General features: G+C 38.4%; 1 protein-coding gene across 1 annotated transcript in view; it reads right to left on the reverse strand.

Annotated features, from left to right (window-relative positions):
- Positions 1-14863, reverse strand: part of LOC139732039 (E3 ubiquitin-protein ligase HECTD1-like) — a 74912-nt gene extending 60049 nt beyond the window's left edge. Inside the window, exons 1-2 of the mRNA XM_071642921.1 lie at positions 14643-14863; positions 5104-5338 (exon numbers count right to left, since the gene is read on the reverse strand). Coding sequence (XP_071499022.1) covers positions 5104-5338; positions 14643-14782 — 375 coding nt within the window. The 5' untranslated portion in view covers positions 14783-14863. The remainder of the gene's footprint in view (positions 1-5103; positions 5339-14642) is intronic.
- Positions 14864-18848: the final 3985 nt, after the last annotated feature.

Here is an 18848-nt window from a genome sequence, read left to right on the forward strand (position 1 = left end):
TCTCATTATCATTTCTCATATTGTGCATGCCTTATCATTTACAGTATGATAATGCTCCATAATTTGAGTATTTAATGGGTTTCAATGATGGTACACAAAACCACTTGAAACAGTCGCAGCGGACGGGTGCAATTAACTCCCTGTTTTCATTTTGACCCGACCTCGCTTTCCTCTTGAATGAACACGTTTCGCACGAAAACAGCTAGGAAAGTGTCGCAGCAAAACTGCTGTAACTTTTACTATTTATTCATATTTTTGATAATCCAAACGGTTATGAAAAGTAAAAACCTCATTTTAACCTGCCATTACGTTACCTTTTTTAAATAACGACGATAAATATTCCAAAATGGAGCATAACTTCACTCTCAAAACGGAAAATAATTGTCAGAAATTGTTGCTAAAATTTCACATTTTGACCTCGTGAACAACAAAAAACTTTCAAGTATGTTACTAAGAATGTATTTGCACGAAATTTTATAGTCATTCGCACATGGGAAGACAGGGTATAGTCCCACGTACCCACATCTTTGTTGCTCTCGCGTCACCTGTACTTAAGTGCCGTATGGCACTGCTGTACTCTGATCGTAACTCGTACCGGGAATTCGTAGTTGTAATGTTACTTACTAGTGCAGTAAAATCTGCGTAAAGTCCGAATAATCCAATGTCATGAATTTGCAACTGGCATAGCTGATAGATATTTACATTTTTTTGCCACTTTCTTTTTAATAGGCCAGTTCTGATAACGTAAGTGCTTGTTTTTGAGGTGGCGAAGTCCCCTGCAGCACACTGCTACATGTACTTATCGACACCCCGCAGCCCACTCTCATAGCGTAGCATGCATGTGCAGTGTACAAGTACAAGGCATCCGCAGCATGCAGCCACCTTGCATCTCGCGCAGTGACAGTACGCTGCATTGCATCGACCAATCAGCTCGCTGGATCGAAGCAGCATGGGAAAGTCCATTCATTGCGCAAGCGCAAATCAGTTTTTCTTAGAATATGACGTCATTATTCTCATTTGCTGCTCCCGTACAATTTGAGATTTCTGACAAGATACCTCATCTATTTCCACTTGTAACTTCAAAAATAGGTCTTCGGCAAAGCGAACGCCACCCTGCTAATGTCCGCCCATGAATAATGTATGTCAAGTTTCATGAATATTAAGTGGTGCGACCAGATGTGTCTGGAAATAATCAGAGGGTAGTTTTCCGAGACAGCGAAACATGAAATGTTGAATAACTTAAAAAGTTCTCAATCGTTTCTCGCGATTTTTCGTAGGTAGATAGAAATCATGATTTTGCATTGATTCTGAAAGTTTGAGCGATTTTGGTCAATGTATAGCGGAGATAAGAGAAGGTGAAATTTTGGTGAAAATGAGAACGCCCGATTCGCACTGCCTCGATGACGGTTGAAAATTCAAAACGTTTCGTGGGTTTCGGGGGAGTTAATTATAGTAGTCCGCTGCGACTGGAAAGAAGCTTTGAGATTTTCATGTTTAACCAGAACTGATCATATTGCTTGATTGCAGATGTCAGCCAGCATCTGAATTTTTAGCAATACTTGAAAGCTACATGTATGAAAGTCTCTTCCTTCACATAATGACAATTGTTATGTAAAAAATACATTCTTTAAAAATCAGCCAAAAAAAATGTAAATATCCACGGGCACATTGAATGTGTTTGTGTGTGTGTGTGTGTGGGTGTGTGTTTTCTAATACAAGCACTACATAAGTACATACCATTGCCTTAAGCCAGAAAAAAAAAGTCATCAAGCAGTTCAAAAGGAAATTGCTAATACTATAGAAGTACCCACTTTTCTTGTACCCGCAGCAAAACTGTCCTACCTAAAATAAATCCCTGGATTTTCACTTTTCAGGGGGATCAACACCATAAGCAGGAAATTGACCTCCACCAAAGTTCAATGAGAAATGCCAATTAGCAAAATTAGTCCCATAGTGTATACAGGGGGTACAAGGGAAGTCTGAATACAATACACTATGTACTGTGTGCATTCCAGACAGTAACCACTCTCAGAATAGAAACAGGAAGTCACAACAAAGCATTGTTCATTCAGACATGACTAAGTATGAACTGTGTGAGAGTGAAGTATGGGAAAACTGTGTCAGCAGTTATCCAATTGCCTTTCAAATTAGAAGGCATTTCAATAATTAACAACAACAAATTCTGACTTTGTGCTAACCAACGTAGAGTGTAAATAGCCTTATGTTGGCATTACTGCAACAGAAGACATGACTTTTCCACTCTTCAAAAACGCTCGCTTGAAGACATGGGACGATTATGAATGGTAAAATCGACTTCACCTCCTTTCTCTTTGCGGGTGAATTCTCTTCAATGCCCATGTTATTGCATGTTTGCAGCACGGTAAATATCACTAAGCCAAGATAAATGTTTGTACGCTGACTCAGTTTCTGGCAAAGAGGCCTACAGACAGTGTACCAGTGTGATGAGTTAATAATACATAATGTGTGTGTATGAGACTACAAAGTGTATCTCACACTGTGTACGGATTGTATGTCACTGCAAATTCTAGTTCATAGATTACTCTCCAACCAGTGGCCTACATTTCCAAGCTAGCTGCACTGATCTGCCATAAGCATCGATTCTGTACACCGTATTCTGCTCACAGTGCAAGCGAATGGGGCATGTACACGATGTATTACTCAGTAAAAGAGGGCAGACAAAAGAAGACTTTGGAGTCGGCAGCAAGGACAGTCTGTCTTTTGTTTCCAGCAGCACGTCGTGAAAGTCACAGCACAGCACAAGAGGACAATTATTACCAACTTCCCACTCAATGTGCAGGTACAACAAACTGTATCTCAATCTGGTGCGAGACACAATACACAAAGATGTGCACCAGCAACTCTCGGGGGGGCCCCCATCCATAAAGTTCTGTACTAAAAAGGTGGACATGGGTGATGGAGTACAAAAAAAAAAAACAGAACAAAATTCCCATCCATGCAGCCTCTGTAAATCATGTTAGGGAACCTTCCCATTAATGCGACTCACAAGTCAGGAATATTTAGATGACCCAACACCAGAGACTCCAACCCAAAGCACCTTCTGATCTGGAGATTCTCCCGCCTGAAACCCCTAGCAAACGGGAGACTCCAAGTTGATGTGGGCGAAGCACGAAGTTCCTAGGGTTCTAGATGCTCTCTGGTGCTATCTAAGGCTTATTTTTTTCAAAATACAATAGCAATAAGTAAGAAATCCTTTCCAACGGGAGACACAGAGCCAGGGCGGGAGAAATTAAATCTCAAACGGGAGAACGGGAGATTTTGCAAAAATGGGTTTTCGGCGGGAGATCTCCCGTCGAAAACGGGAGAGTTGGAGTCTCTGCCAACACTACCAGTCCCTGATTCACATCTCACTGTAATTGGTTGTAAACTGCTGTCAATAGTGTCATATAGGGGCCTGCAGGTACCTCTGTACAATACTGTAGGTTGTCAAAGGGCTCAAGTTTAACTCTGTGTCAATAGCATTCATGTTCTATGCCACAGCAACTCAAAATGATACAACTGGCCAAGATATGAACAACAGTTTTAAGCAATGATTACCATCTCATAGAGGAAATAAACAAAAACTTAGGGGACTACACATGAAACAGTTTGGTTACATCTACAATGTAGCTGAAGAACATCACTTCATGGTTCATGGCAGTTTGGACACAGAATCTTCATTTTTCTATGACAATTTATATTTATTGCACACAACATTCTGTGCAATGCAACCTGTTACCCTACTTATAATGTATCACGTTTGCTTCTCCATTTGGAGAATTCTGAGCAGATGGACGTTAGGTAAAGAACCAAACTTTAAAGGGGATGGCTAGTAACCGATCAGTGGGAATCAGTGGGAATGCTGAGGGATGATAGTTCCAATCCTTGTGGGATTCATTTAAGAGTACATTATATATCTACTGTTGTGTGAAAATTATTTGCTTCAGAACGGTCTCATATTCAAGTATTGTGCAGATTAATGCCCCGTCACTGACCAGGGACGCTTACCTGGAAACATTAAACTGCACATTACTGAATATGAGACCATTCTGAAGCAAATAATTTTCACACAAGAATAGATATATAATGTACTCTTAAATGAATCCCACAAGGATTGGAACAATCGTCCCTCAGCATTCCCACTGATTCCCACTAATCAGTTACTAGCCATCCCCTTTAAACTCCAGCATTTCAGCTCAGGGAAGCAACAAGCTGAAAAAATATTTTGTGTAGTGCAGCTCAGAAGAAGTGTTGATCATGCAATGGTGGTTACATGACCTCAATACATAAAGTCCCTGTTCACAATCGGCCGATAGGTTTTGTCTGTTATGAGTCACTGACAGTCAATACCACATCAATAAGGATTTGAAGGAAGTCCTTATTCCTGGCTTATTTGCACAATAACTCAATATTTTCATCATTAACATTTGATTTTTTGTCATTGTATAGCAAGACACTCGGAATCATAACCGCATTGACCTACAAAGCTTTGAAGAAGTCAGCATTCACATTCTATTTGCCCATTCACCCATATTGTAGTTTAACCTTGTGACATTTGAAGTACAGCTGTCAACACTTATGATTGAGACTTGGATTAAAGGGAAATGCGACTTCCATGGGAACATTAGCACAACTACAATTTTACATTGCCAAGCCACATTTTCCATCACATAAACAGGATATATTTTTTTCAGCAATAAGTATGTAGTAGATAAAAACTTCTAGTATACATGTATGACATCCCCCCCCCCCCCCCCCCCGAAAGAAGAAATTCAAAATAACACAAAGGCAGCCATGGCAATATAAAAGGCCTTAAATTTGTAAACAACTTATCATGTGGTAGTCCATCGGACTATAAATGGCTTGTGAGTGATTTGATTTGTTTGGTTTCACTTTTTAGGCTGAAATGCAATCACTCTTCGTACATGATGCCACTCACATCCTTGAATGGTTGAGACAGAGAAAAACACGCTATTATGATTTATTCAAGTAAGCTGTAAATTGGATTTCGAAGCTTTTAACCGTCATGACAAATTTGAGCCCCTGAAAAAGTGGAAAAATATCATCACTTCTTTGTGTTAATACCTTTATGCACTGTTCAGCAAGATCCTTGCTCGTCCGGCAGGAGAGCTCGACGACAACGAGGCGATTGCAGAGGGCCTTAACGGCGCCATCTACAGCCACGATCCTGCGCGTGCATTCTGCCGACACATCCAGGTAGTACGTGATTGCACGTGCTGTGACCTCCAGCACGTTGTCGGGGGCGTGTTCGTCCAAGAAGATGCGACATAGTGCTGGCAGGAAGGTTCTCGGTGGACAACTGCAAAAAGAAAAAGCATGCCAAAGATTGTCATCCAAATACATGCTCGTTGGAACGCAGAGTAGCCTACATTGTATCTACAGTTGTAGAATGTATATGACAAAGACCGAGTTGAATGTATTTGTTATTACATTTAGATTTGAAATACTGTGGATTATATCGACAATGTAACAAGTTTATCTCATAAAACCTAAAGGGATTAGAAGCTAAATCCTTCGTGAATGCAACAGTGCAAGGAATTGTGACAGAGAAAAGGAATTATGTTCATACACACAGATTTTACTAACAAACAGCCTTCTAGGAAATACACATATGACATTTGATGCTTATGAGGTTACAAATAAAACATCTGATGACATCATTGTACTCTTCACAGTAAAATTCATCCACACATTTAATAGTTACGTTCAGCCGACAAGCCCTAACCACGAGGTTAAGAAACCTCGAGGTTAAGCTCTTGCCCCCTAACTACGTGCATCCACACGACGAATCTTAACCTCGAGGTTAAATTCCTGCCCCTTTGAGTGCGTTGATTTTTGTGTCCACACGGTGCTTAACTACGAGTGGGGACCCCACGCAGCTCGTGGTTAGAGCGCTAACCATAAGATTTCTTGTGGCTCTTAACATCGAGCTAACCTCGAGGTTAGCTAACTACGAGTGTGTCTTCATGGTCCCTAACTACAAGCTTAACCTCGAGGTTAAGGCTTGTCGTCTGAACATAACTAATATCACATCTACATGTACACATATACTGTACCAGAATCTATTTAAAATTACAATACATTTCAATTTTCACATTGTATACACTGCCAACATTTTCTTCATAAATTGTTGCACATACAAGAATTCCGCAAGACATGGGAAGTCTTTATACAGCTTTCAGGTTCACTGCTCAGCATATGAAATAAAAGACATTCCTATGCATGAATTGTTGGTTCTTCGGGGAGTTGAAATATTTTTTTTTTCCCCCTTGCATCTGCACCCTTGTCATTTAATAACGCTTGTCATAAGACAAGTGTCAAAAGCGGCTGCTGGTACTGATCACGTTTTGCTCCCTCCTGAATGGTCTCAGCCTTGTCAAGCATGCCATGCCCCTATTACTCAGTGGGACTGCTAAAAATAACCTGAAATAGCATGGCAGGAATGCCCAACCCTGCATGAGATGCGTCTAGTGGTCTTCTACCAGGAAAACACCCCCATAGAGCTTACTGTTTACAATTGCAGGCCCCAATAGCTTTCTCTGCACACATAAACATGATTGCAGGCTGGCCAGCTGACACTATGGTTTATTAGGCATTATGAGTAATGTGCAAAGTTTGTGCACTCTACGGTATTCAAAGACTGCACTAACAATGTTGTACACATACACCTTATGGTATGTTATTTAGACTTAATCTACAAATTGGAATTTATTGTTTACTGCAACCCTGCACAAAAGACTGTACTGAGAATATCAATCAAACAAAGTTTACTGGTATGAAATAAACTACACATCTGTATGTAAAGTACCAGCAAATAAAATGTACATAAAATCTAAAGAAAGCAACCTAAACTAAAAATATGAAAAAATAGCATAATCATCATTATGAACACGGTACAGCCATTGCTGTGCATTGAATCCCTGGGAATATAAACAGAAAGTTACGTATACCTGTAGCAGTACTTGCACAGTTGATCTCTACTAACTTCTGTATCATGTCAAAACTTTCTGTTGTTGATTTAAATCATTGCACTTGCATATCAGGCAGTACCATTATTATTTAAAACAACAGACTTCGCAGAAAAGAGTGCATTGTCAGGATAACAGCATTTCAAGGTTTTGTATGCACACTGCACTGGTAGCATTACAGTTGTACATGAACCTGCTTTGCCAAAAATGAACTGGTGTACAGCTTGTTTACTAGTATGATATGCCTGATGTCTTACAATAACAGTGCACAATAGTATCGTATTTCTAACGCTGCACTGCCCCTGATGATGGCATTAAAAGAATGTGGTTGTGTTTGTATAAAAATATGCTATTCACATTCCCACTGCATTCATCACGACTTTTGGATGTTTGGGGGAAAAACAACTGCCTTTGAATGTGAATACATGTGAGCATGATTCTAAATCCTCACATCATGGCACTGTTCAAACAGGTTTGTAAATTCTCTTCAGTCTGCCAGATGAATACAAATTTTGGAGTATACAATGTACTTCACAGAGTCTAAAGGTAATCTGTTTTTGTGGCTCGATATCAGGAGCTGATGCTATTACACTGCCGTTACGTAAATGCCTACCTCACCATTTTGTTTCACACACACACACACACTCGTGACAGAAATGCAATGTATCATACATGTAAATTGCATCACAATATACTGTAAAACATAATATATTCGCTGCATGAAATTTTCGTGAATTGGAGCCGACGGCATTTTTCATGGAATGAAATTTTTGCAAATTGCCACTGGCAGTCAATGCATAGTGTAGACAAGAACTTTCATGTGCATTTTAATTTCACAAATCTTGGTGCTCGCAAAATTCATGAAATTAAAAAGCACACAAACATTCCTCGCTATACAGTATGAGAGTACAGACATGGGGATGGGAGGGTACAGTTGTAACCCTCTGGCAGATGGTGGTGGGGGGGGTATAGGAAATTAAAAAAAAAGAATCTAAAATATACATGTACATTTGTAGGCCTACTTGGAATGTTCATTTCCTAACTACATGTACAATGCATTCCTGGCTGTGGTTGGATAGCATGATATTCTAGACTATCCTGTTCGTAGACTTTGAGACAGGAACAAAAACGAATGATTCATATGCAGTTGGTCACATAAATCTATCAAAAGCATATCGTATGGAAACTTCACATGACCTGTTACTGGGGGGGAGGGCTGTTTTCTCCCATAAGATGGAGTCATTCTGCTTGTGCTACATTTATGTATACCAGGGCTACACACTAACTAACCCATTTTACCTACTGGTCCAAACCTTAAATCTACTGGTCCTGTACTTTATTTTTTAACTTGCCCTGACAAAGTTATTATTGTTATTTTACCTGCCATGTCGGACCACTAAATCTAGCAATCCCTGAAAATTTGCTGGTCCAACAGTGATTTTTATCAGTCTGGGACCGTCGGACCAGTGCCAGTGTTCAGCATTGTGTATACTTTGTTTTACATTTACAAATGTATCTGTAGGTCATCTTCAATCTGTAGATGTGCTTTTTGCTATTATCTCCTTTTTTTTTTCTAACAAATAAGGTCTACAAGATATTGATCAAATCACTCAATTCAACTTGCATTGTATTCTTTACTATTTTTTTTTTCTAAAGAGTGCTCCCTTTCCTTTAGTTTTGCCTTTTCTGTCTACAGGTAAATAAAAACATATTTACTACCGGTACTGTAAAGAGTGGATATTTTCGCGCGACTAATTTTTAGCGCTTGGCCGGGTAAGAAGAGTTTCGCATGTTTTTAAATCCGCGGAATCAAGACATCACGCACAGGACCGTATGGCAAGCAAAATATTTGTGTGCTTTTATTTTCGCGCTAGTTTCTGGTTGCACGAAATGCGCGAAAATTTCAACACCGCAAAAATTTCTACTTTTACAGTAATTTAGGGCATTTGTTCACTTGAGATGAATATCCCATCGAGAAAGTCATACTGATTTTGCCAAATGTTTCCATTCTAAAGCAGCATGTTAGCAATGCCTGTGAAATTTTGTGATTTACATGTATGATGGTCCAAAGAGAGTTTAATGAATTACACTGAGAGTGAAAGGTGAAATACAGGAAACAACAAAGAAATTTAGTGACATCATACAAAAAAGAAGAAATAACACAACATCTTGAATGAAGTTGTAGTTGAATTATTTTTTTTTTCTTCTAACGGTCCTCCTACGTTAAAATTACAAAGGCATTTTGATCTTACCAGCATATACATGTATCACTGGGTACAGTACATGTCCAAGTGTTGTATATGAAGATCAATAATAAAACACACATACAAAAACATAAAGAAGCAAATCCTTTTGTTACCTTTGTGTACAAAACAGAAAGAGATAGGGAATAATTTCCTTCCTCAAAACTGGATCACAATTTTAGTCAATGGACATATATTTTTAGCAAAATGGTATGCAACTCTATGTCACGAAATTGCTACACTTGAATGAAATTTTGTATAGCAGTCATATCCAAAATGCAAAGCAAACAACTATGCGAGACCAGGAAAATTGCTCCCTGAGAGAGTTAACAAAAGTATCAAGGAGTTACTGCCAATCAAATACAATGTAGTCATAACTTTTTCATCGTCTTCTTGCTTTGAAATCTTAACACTGATCTGTTCTATATTACATCACTGTCTTGGGATTTTTGAACTTCCTTCTTGGTGTAAACTTCTCTTCCGCCCACATCGTACTATGATTTGAGGGAGACATACCAATCTTACCTTGGGTGCAAGCTAATCTTGTTTACACCCTTTCACGGTAATCGTCCTGGTTTCCTCTAGAGGAAAAAGGAATTTTTTGGGAAAAAAAACATACAACAACATCACCTTATTTCTAATTCCATTCCCTTTGAAGTCCCCTGTGTCCTACCAAATTTCACAATGTTATTCTGAGTGCAGAGCAATTCTTTGTTTTTAGGATACTGATAACAACACATCACATAGCCAGACATTTCCTCCTACTTTAACCTTCCTGATATGCATTGAATACAGCCATCCATGACCATTTATCATGTGACAACAGCATGCAAGCTTAAATATACCCCCATCTCTTCCTTTCTTTATCTGTCCCTGGTATTTGGCAGATTATAGGGATTATTCCAGCAGGATTATCACGTAAGCACCAGTTTTTGTCAAGCTCACAGAGGAAAAAACAACAACAAAAAGAGTCTTTTTCCCCCATGTGTAAACAGTTAACAGGAAATTAGCCCCTCCTGCTGCAAGATGAAAGTCCCAGAGATAGATCAATGTTCTTTGTTTGCTTCAAAGTTCTCCTGTGCTTTGTGTTATACACACAGTCAGCAACTCCATGCATGCATGTGTGTGTGTGTGTTTTGTCCTAACTATGATCTTGTTTACATACTCTCATAGTACTGACAAACACACACTCAACGTTTAAATACACAATGTGCGACAGATACACACAAGTATGTATATGTACATGTCAGTACAGTGCAATTCATTCCAGCAGAGTATAGACCTATGAACACAATAGACTGTAAACACCATAATATTAAGTGAGTCTACAATGTATTTTTTCACAAATGGAGACTTACTGACAATCTAATGAGTGGTTACACTGTAATGAAATCGCAATCCTTGAGTATACTACTGGACTGAAGAATGTACACATGCACACATGTATACTCACAGTCACGTCAGGATGGGAGTTTGAATCGTGTATTTTGGCGTGTTTTAAAAATTGCACACAAAAACAAAGAAATCCTGCAATCATGCCATTAATAGCACATACACGTGTATGGTCATGTACCCAAAGAGGAACATCCACACCCACACAGTGTACAACGCCATGAAGTCTGGAGCTAGCCGCACAGAAAGAATCACTGACACTAACAAAGGCTGGCTTATTATGTTGGCAAGAAAACCCTTGGCCTTAAAAATGAATCCACACCACAGTTCCTCTGACTTATTGAATACATTGTATGCAGCATCACTTCATAGAATGAGCATGTCTTGTCTCTTGCAGGGTTCTCCCCTCTCAGCTAAAGTCATGTAGACAACTCACAGAGCAGCATACAACATTACAGCACTATTTGTTAACATACTATGTCTTTTAATATTTTTGTCAGAGAGCATTAAACCATTATGTAACAAAAATTCTTTTGAGAGCGCTGTTCTGCAGCTGCGGACGTGTTTTCAACATGCTCTACTTTCTTCACACTTTTTTGCATTAAATTTGATGTGTGGATTCGCCTTTCAACTTGATTTGTGTATCAATAATGCATTTGGTGTTCATAGACCAATGTGAATGACTGTGCATCATCTAGTGTCTTCGTTTATCCCAATACTGATGCTCAGGTCTCATGTGTATAAATATCACATAGTTTATTCTCATGTATGCTTTAATATTATCAGTGTTATTCTAATTTCAGTTATGAGTCTGATGTAAAGCAACAGTATCAGCCTTTGAGCTGCAGGATTGTTATTTTATATTTGCACAATAAACCATACTGAATTGAACTGAATTGAATAAACATGATATCATTCATATCCATTATCAAATACTACCTAGAGATACATGCATTACATCATAAGCAATCAAGCTTTTGCAATTATACTGCAGTCATTATTCTCACCCCATCAAATCTTTGTCAGATTCAAACAACTACATGTATCATGCCTGAATGCAAAACATCTGATTTGAAACAAAATCATAACATTAGCTTTCAACATATATACACATACATGTCACTAACTACAAGTAAATCATCAGATGAAAATTTGGACTTCATTTGGTTTATTTTCAAGTCATGGCCCGCACACAAGTGTATTTTATAATGCATACAGAATATAGAATGACTCACTATAACAACACTGCTTGCTGTGGGGGAGTGGGGGGGGGGGGGCGAGAAAGGAAATAAAAATGACAGAATTTCCTTTCGATATTGCTGTGAACTGAACAACATATTGGACACGACGTAATCTATTTTGACAGCAGAATATTATTGAGAAGGAAAAGGCCACAGGTGCACGGTTTTGAGATAAATATGTACAGATTGCTGTACATACTTTTACCTTTACTGGAATGCTATTGGGTTATGGCATTTTTCTTTAAAGACCAGGTACTTGTGCAATGGCACTCAAATGACTTCCAAACCAACGATGACTTAGGCATTTGAAATTTCTCAGAAATATTCAACCCTGTGGCTGGAAATGGCATGAAAGATTAGTAATGGCTGTTAGTCTCTACAGTTAGCCATGTTAATTCTAGCACAATGGTGAATTTACAAAGTTTGCTTTTTCATGAAAATATGAGATCTCTGAAAAAAAAAAGATACAGCTGAACATCTGTCCTCATCCTGCATACAATTATGTAAAAATTATGAAGTCACAAAATTTTTATTCTTTTACCTTTTCATATGTCATGAAAAATTCACTCACCTTATTCGTAACAGAACAGAAATAAGTACAAACTTCTGTAAAATGACTGACAAATACCACTCTTTGGTAGATCAACTTCACCCTTGACTTGTAGATTCAGAGTAGTAGAAATATGGAAACTGATCTGCATTTTCTGCTTCAACTGCCAGACCTTTTGTATAAGTGTTGTACATCAAGCTTACAATCAATTGTTTTTGTTATGTTCTTTATAAGATCCAAAACACACATAATACTTTTTGAGGAATTAAATTTTGGTGGGTCTTCCTATTTCATTTTAAGCTGTCTTACATGGTAAATTGAATGTAATGAACTTGTAAACTTTTTTTTTTTTCAACCACACTTCAAAAGAGTCTGGGTCTCACATAATGTTCCCATACATGTGGGTATGCCTACATGTATTTAAACTGTGAAAGGTATGATCGGATATTCATGAATACAATCACAGCATCACTGTGTGTCAAGTTGAAACTCACTCACAAACCCTCTAGCATGTTGTAATACACACTGTGACTCATGACCATGTGTAACTGCGGTGACAGCCAAGTTGCTGTTTCATTGTCCACATAAGGAAATGCACAACTCTGAAGCTCAGACATTGATGTCTTCATTTCTCTGCCTGCATAATATTAGCACAGATTTTAACCTGACAGAAAAATGTATTTTTAATGAATAAAAGTGCTAAAGATGTATTCAACATGAGCGACCAGTACCTTTCTACCTAAATACAGTTACGTACAAAATGTAGGTGTACATGTAACTGTTAATTACATTGTATAGTCAACATACATGTCGTCACGCTGAATGTCCAGGGCTGCTAACATCCCATTTCACAATCAGGGAGATTCCAGGAAGGTTTCGGGGAAAATGCATGTGAGTTTTACATGCATCTCAATAGGCAAGACTAATTCCCATATAAGGAAGGCTCTCTTATTCCCTCGCCAAATCTTGCTGAGATAATAACTTCATTTCTCATTGACCCTTCTGCAGATTCAGGAAGACATGGCAGCTCTGAGTTCTGGCGAACAATTATATAGAAAGTCATTCTAGGAACAATGGCTTCTGTCATCCCTGTTCAGTACAATCTGTCATATTCAAGTTACACTTGTACTTTCTAATTACCCGGTAGTTAATTTCCGAAATAAAATGTTTCTGCTAGCGCGTTCACTGAAAATGAAAATTCCCCCCCCCCACACACACACACACACGCACACATACAATGTACATAAGGTACACATTTATACAAAGTTTGCAACGGAAAGTACTTTTGTGCCACAGAGACTCAGAGCTGTCTTAAAAATATGTTAGATGCCATTCTTTATGGTTACCTCTGGGAATACTTTTGTCTTTGTACACATGAAGTCAACATGGTTTGCAAAATCACGCAGTAAATGGTGAATTTGTCACATGGTACATGTATACCTACACTAGTACAGTGTATGTACTAAGTCTATGCATGGGAAAGGAAGGACTGTGCATTCTAAAGAAGCCTTTGTACAATAAAGTTTAAGGTAGTACAGATACGTACATTATCCAACCTTCTTTGGCATTTTGAAGATAAAATCATATTTCAAGTATTGTTATTCTTATCACACCTTCCAAGTTCTTTCTACCCCTATTTTCCCCGTTACCTGTAGTAGCAATAAAAAATCCATGTTTAGAGTAAATTACATTGTTCCAGCCATTTTAGGGTAAAATAAATTGCTCTAAATGCCAACATACAACGAATTCCTCCATAATGGACCATATCTTGAACAGCCATATACATGTATGAACTACTCAACATTCATCCCATGCATTGCAACTCATACTAATGTAATCAAAACACTTGCCCAAACCTTATGTGTCTTAATCAATTTGCGCTCATGGGAAATTACAGATCAAAACTATCCACCGAGACTACGTCAGGGAAATCAAAAATATCACCCCCCCCCAAAAAAAAAAAAAAAAATCAAACAAACAAACAAACAAACAAAACAAAACAAAAAACAATCAGTGTATAGCATCTCTTCTTCATATATGATGCCACACATGTAATCCAAATACAACATTAATACCATTGACACAAATATGATGTGGGTTACTATCTCCACAAAACACTCAATATTAAACACATTTAACGTGTCAACATCATGAAATCCACGGAACATCATGTGAGCTACCATCATTCTGACATGAATCACGCCCTTACCTCTCAAAGCATCGGTCCACATTGTCGGACATTAGCAGGAGCATGCAGAGCTGCTCCAGGGCGATCAACTGCATGTCCCTCTCCTCCCCTTGCCCCATCTGGAGCCACTCGAGGAGGGTCTCCGGATCCACGTCCGCCATCTTTGGGTCGGGCTTAGAGCTCCACCAGTTTCCGTCACTGCTGGACCACCGCCACAGCCACTCCTACTACTTAGCACAAAAAAGGTGTATCCTGAAATGATAAGATCAGTATAAGACATCATTAACATGTAGTAGATAAGTTGTTTATATTGCAAATCAGAGAAAAAAATCTATTCTGTATAGTTTACAAGCTACCTGACATACACTACATGTATGTACTGTTATGTTGAAGCTGTACATTGTAGAAAAATAGATCAAGCATGCACTATTGACAGATTCTTGCACAAACAATTATGATGCCATTCCTAAAAGCCTGATACAAATGCAGATGAATTAGTCTTGTTAGTAACTAAAAGCATACAGTGTAGCAACCTTTATGCACAATATAATTGTCTATTGCAAATAACCTACGCATAAATTTATAAACTTGCAGAATTTGCACAAATCATTGATTGAAGCATTAATTAACAAAACGATTCCAAGTTATGGCTTCAACCTGATTTCTGTGACTGACCTGTTGGTTCTCTTACTATTAAATGGCGATGCCACCTAACTTTTGGATTTCATTGAAACTATTGTTACATATTTTTTCACTTTGGTCTGCTCATACCGAGGTATTTGTGTACTATTGAGAAATAAAGACTAGTAGAATTTGACAGATGTCACAGTTTTAAAGCATATAATCATGCTTGTGACATGCTAGACTTCCAATGCTAAAATTCATCATGGACCTACATTGTAGTACAACGTAGGTCCATGAATACATCAATGTCTCGATACACACTGCATGTCCTCTTCCAGCAGTCAGCATCACCATGCATCTGATAACACTGAAATGTGGTCACAGACTATGGTTTTTACTGTTTGTTTGTTTGTTTTTTGCCAACATACAGCTGTACATACAATTATACATACTGTATCCATACTTTTTGTAATATCCATCGTGGTAATATTCTAAAACATGATAATCTCTCAGATCATGCAGTCGTTTAGAAGTGACTGTTATGGTGCAGAGAAGACTGTTGTACATGCACTGTTTCCACAAAAACAAATGTTGCCTTAACTCGACTCTCATGACGTGTAGTCCACAGCTCGAGGAAGTCTTTCTCCCGAGACATTTGGGTGTGATGTCATCTCCACCGTATGGGAAACGGCTATCAATAGCACTTTCTAGGATGAGTCAAATTACTACATGTAGTTCTACCAAGTTCACAAGCAGTTGGAGGCGATACACAATTTCCATCTGAAATAATCTTGGTCTTAGTTCACACTTATACTAGATAATGTCTAGATAACATACAAAGTTCTGGTTGGGCCAACATTTGAGTAAAGCTCAGAAGCTTTGAATCCCTACAAATATTTGTACACATCAGCATGTAGACAGCCTTGAATAAATCCAGAGCTCTGCATGTTTTGTTCCCCGGGACTACTGGATAAGCACATCATCTTTGAGTCATGTGAGTCAGCCTCCTTGAACAATCCACAATGTTCTTAAAAATGCGGCAACAACTTGTAAATATCTCCTTCAAAGATTTCAGAACACCAGCTCCATACATCAGCAGAAGCGATTACAGCCTCAAGCTTACAGTACGTGTAGCCACCACAGACCCCTACAAGATTTCTTTCAATCCTCAAGCCATCCATATATGGAACTGTCTACTACCTCAAGAAGTGACAGCACAAACCTTTGCTGCCTTCCAGGAGGCTGCCCTTCCAACTATTACTAGAAGGATGAAGCCTCCCATTGTTGAAAGGACCCTGTAATTCAAGAGCATCTTTTACAAGTACTTGCAAATATGTACATCTTGTTTTAACTGTACAGCCTGTGCCGTTACATATTGTCACTGCAGCAACCCATTACAGTCTAGTTGTATTTCAGCTGCTATAGAGATTATAGTATTTCGTCAAGACTCAAGATGCATGTACATGTACAAACTTTTTTGTACATTTTTATGTACATGTCATCCAAGTCAAATACTCAAACTGTATTCTCTTCAACAGGATACTGGTACATGTATCTCTAAAGCCACGAGTACAATTACCCTTTATTTTCATATACAGCATGAGAACACAGCCTATGAAGTAACATCAAGTCCAGATCTGCAATAATTATATAGATTGAAAGAGGAAATTTCAGCAAAGGAAGCACATATATTTTGTATACCTCTATCAGTATCATACTACATACTACTTTGTAAATTTCATACCAAACTGTTTTTTACACATTAATTTGTCTTGTTACAGACATGGTGGTAGACATTGAAAGATCACAGAAATTGTATTGAAGACATTTTAACAAATTTCAGTTTCCCTTTACAACCATATAGGTGGGTATACTTTGTAGAGCATGTCAGTACATTGTATAATACTGTATAGCAATTACGTTTTTATGTAGAACTCCACATACAGTAGTCTATATGCAAACTTGCTCACATGCACACATGTATGGTTGGACCTACTACTCATCGACCACCTAATTTTACTTGCTTGATAAGAATATTTAACACTGAAATTCATGTAAAAACTTGACCTACGTGAAATCTTAAGAAAATCCAGCACTATCAAATGCTGCTGTTCCCTTTTCAATTTCGAAGTTTCAGTGTAAAAATATCGCTGTCGAACTTGAGTGGCCTCTTTCCAGCTCCCCGCGGTGCCGCTCCTTTTTTTCAGATCAACCGCTGTTTTTGCATTGACAATGCACACAAACCGAGTTGTATTGACCACCGTGTCGTACGAAGCTTTTTAGAAAAGGCATTGACATTACATTACTATTCGGTTAAAATATTCATTCGAAATTTTGTCCTTGATTGAAACCATTAATGAACAGTGTATTTTCACGTTTTCCCACACATCTTCATCAACGGTCAAAGCCAATACATTTTTATGTGCTCTGCGCGCAGTGCAGGGCATACTAAGCGTTCTGTGCGCCAAATCTATGCGGTCGGTTTAAAAAAGGGTGGTTGATGTGTAGTAGAGCTACCATACACATTCAGAAAATTTGGATTCTGTAGATAGGCCTACTAGTTTAGATTATATACAAAAGTACATGAACAACCCACTGTTCAATGTAGCATCTTATCGTAGCGATAGTTAGATCTACCCTGGAATAGATTTGGATGTTTTGTAACTTTGCGCATGCACAATCATCATCTTGTTCACTATGCGGTGCCATGGATGTCTTATCTTTTCTACGCAATTCAGAGATTAAAACTTAAAAAGGACTTCTCCTCTAGACTTCAAAGTGACAACACACCTTCACCTCATCCTCTGATTACAGCTGAGTTAGTTATAGTAGGAATAGCAACTAAAAAATATTCTTTAGAGTTTAAAACATAACATTAAGTTTAGGACCAATTAGGCATAACACTAAATTAAATATACATGTGAATCTGTGCTAGCCTACTGTAAAAGTGGAAATTTTCGCGGTGTTCAAATTTTCGCGCATTTCGCGCAACCAGAAACTAGCGCGAAAATAAAAGCACGCGAATATTTTTGCTTGCCATATGTTCTTGTACTTACTGTCTTGATTCCGCTGAATTAAAAACACGTGAAACTCTTCTCACCGGGCCAAGCGCGAAAAATTAGTCACACGAAAATATCCACTTTTACAGTATGTGCAACGTAACACAAATCGAAGTAATCTACCACTTGCACTACGGTTTGGACTCCCACCGTTCACGAGTGATGACGTCATGTCTCGCTCAGCGCACTGCATGCACCATGCCGTTGATCCCTACCATAGCAGACGACAGCAAGCTGGTATCGGTTGATGATCGGCTTGCTATCGCTTCTCAACTATGAAAGGTTTTCCCTCATTGGTTGGCTTGCTCTCCCACAATGCCTTCCGAAAATGACATCATCGTTTTCTTCCATTCATAAACTTTATGTTGATACCACGTACACCTCCGTGGCTTACTGGAAAACGATGGAGATTTTCCGTATAATTTCGCCCTATTTTATGTAATTTTCCGGCAATCTGTGCCAGGAATATGTCATCAAAGGAGTAGTTTTGGTCATTCATGCAATTTTTTCTCATCCTCATGGTATTTTTTGATGGATTCTCGAT

The sequence above is a fragment of the Diadema antillarum genome, unplaced genomic scaffold (genome assembly GCF_040938485.1).
Source record: "Diadema antillarum isolate AM-2024a unplaced genomic scaffold, OU_Dant_1.0 scf00000023, whole genome shotgun sequence".
NCBI lineage: Eukaryota > Metazoa > Echinodermata > Echinoidea > Diadematoida > Diadematidae > Diadema > Diadema antillarum.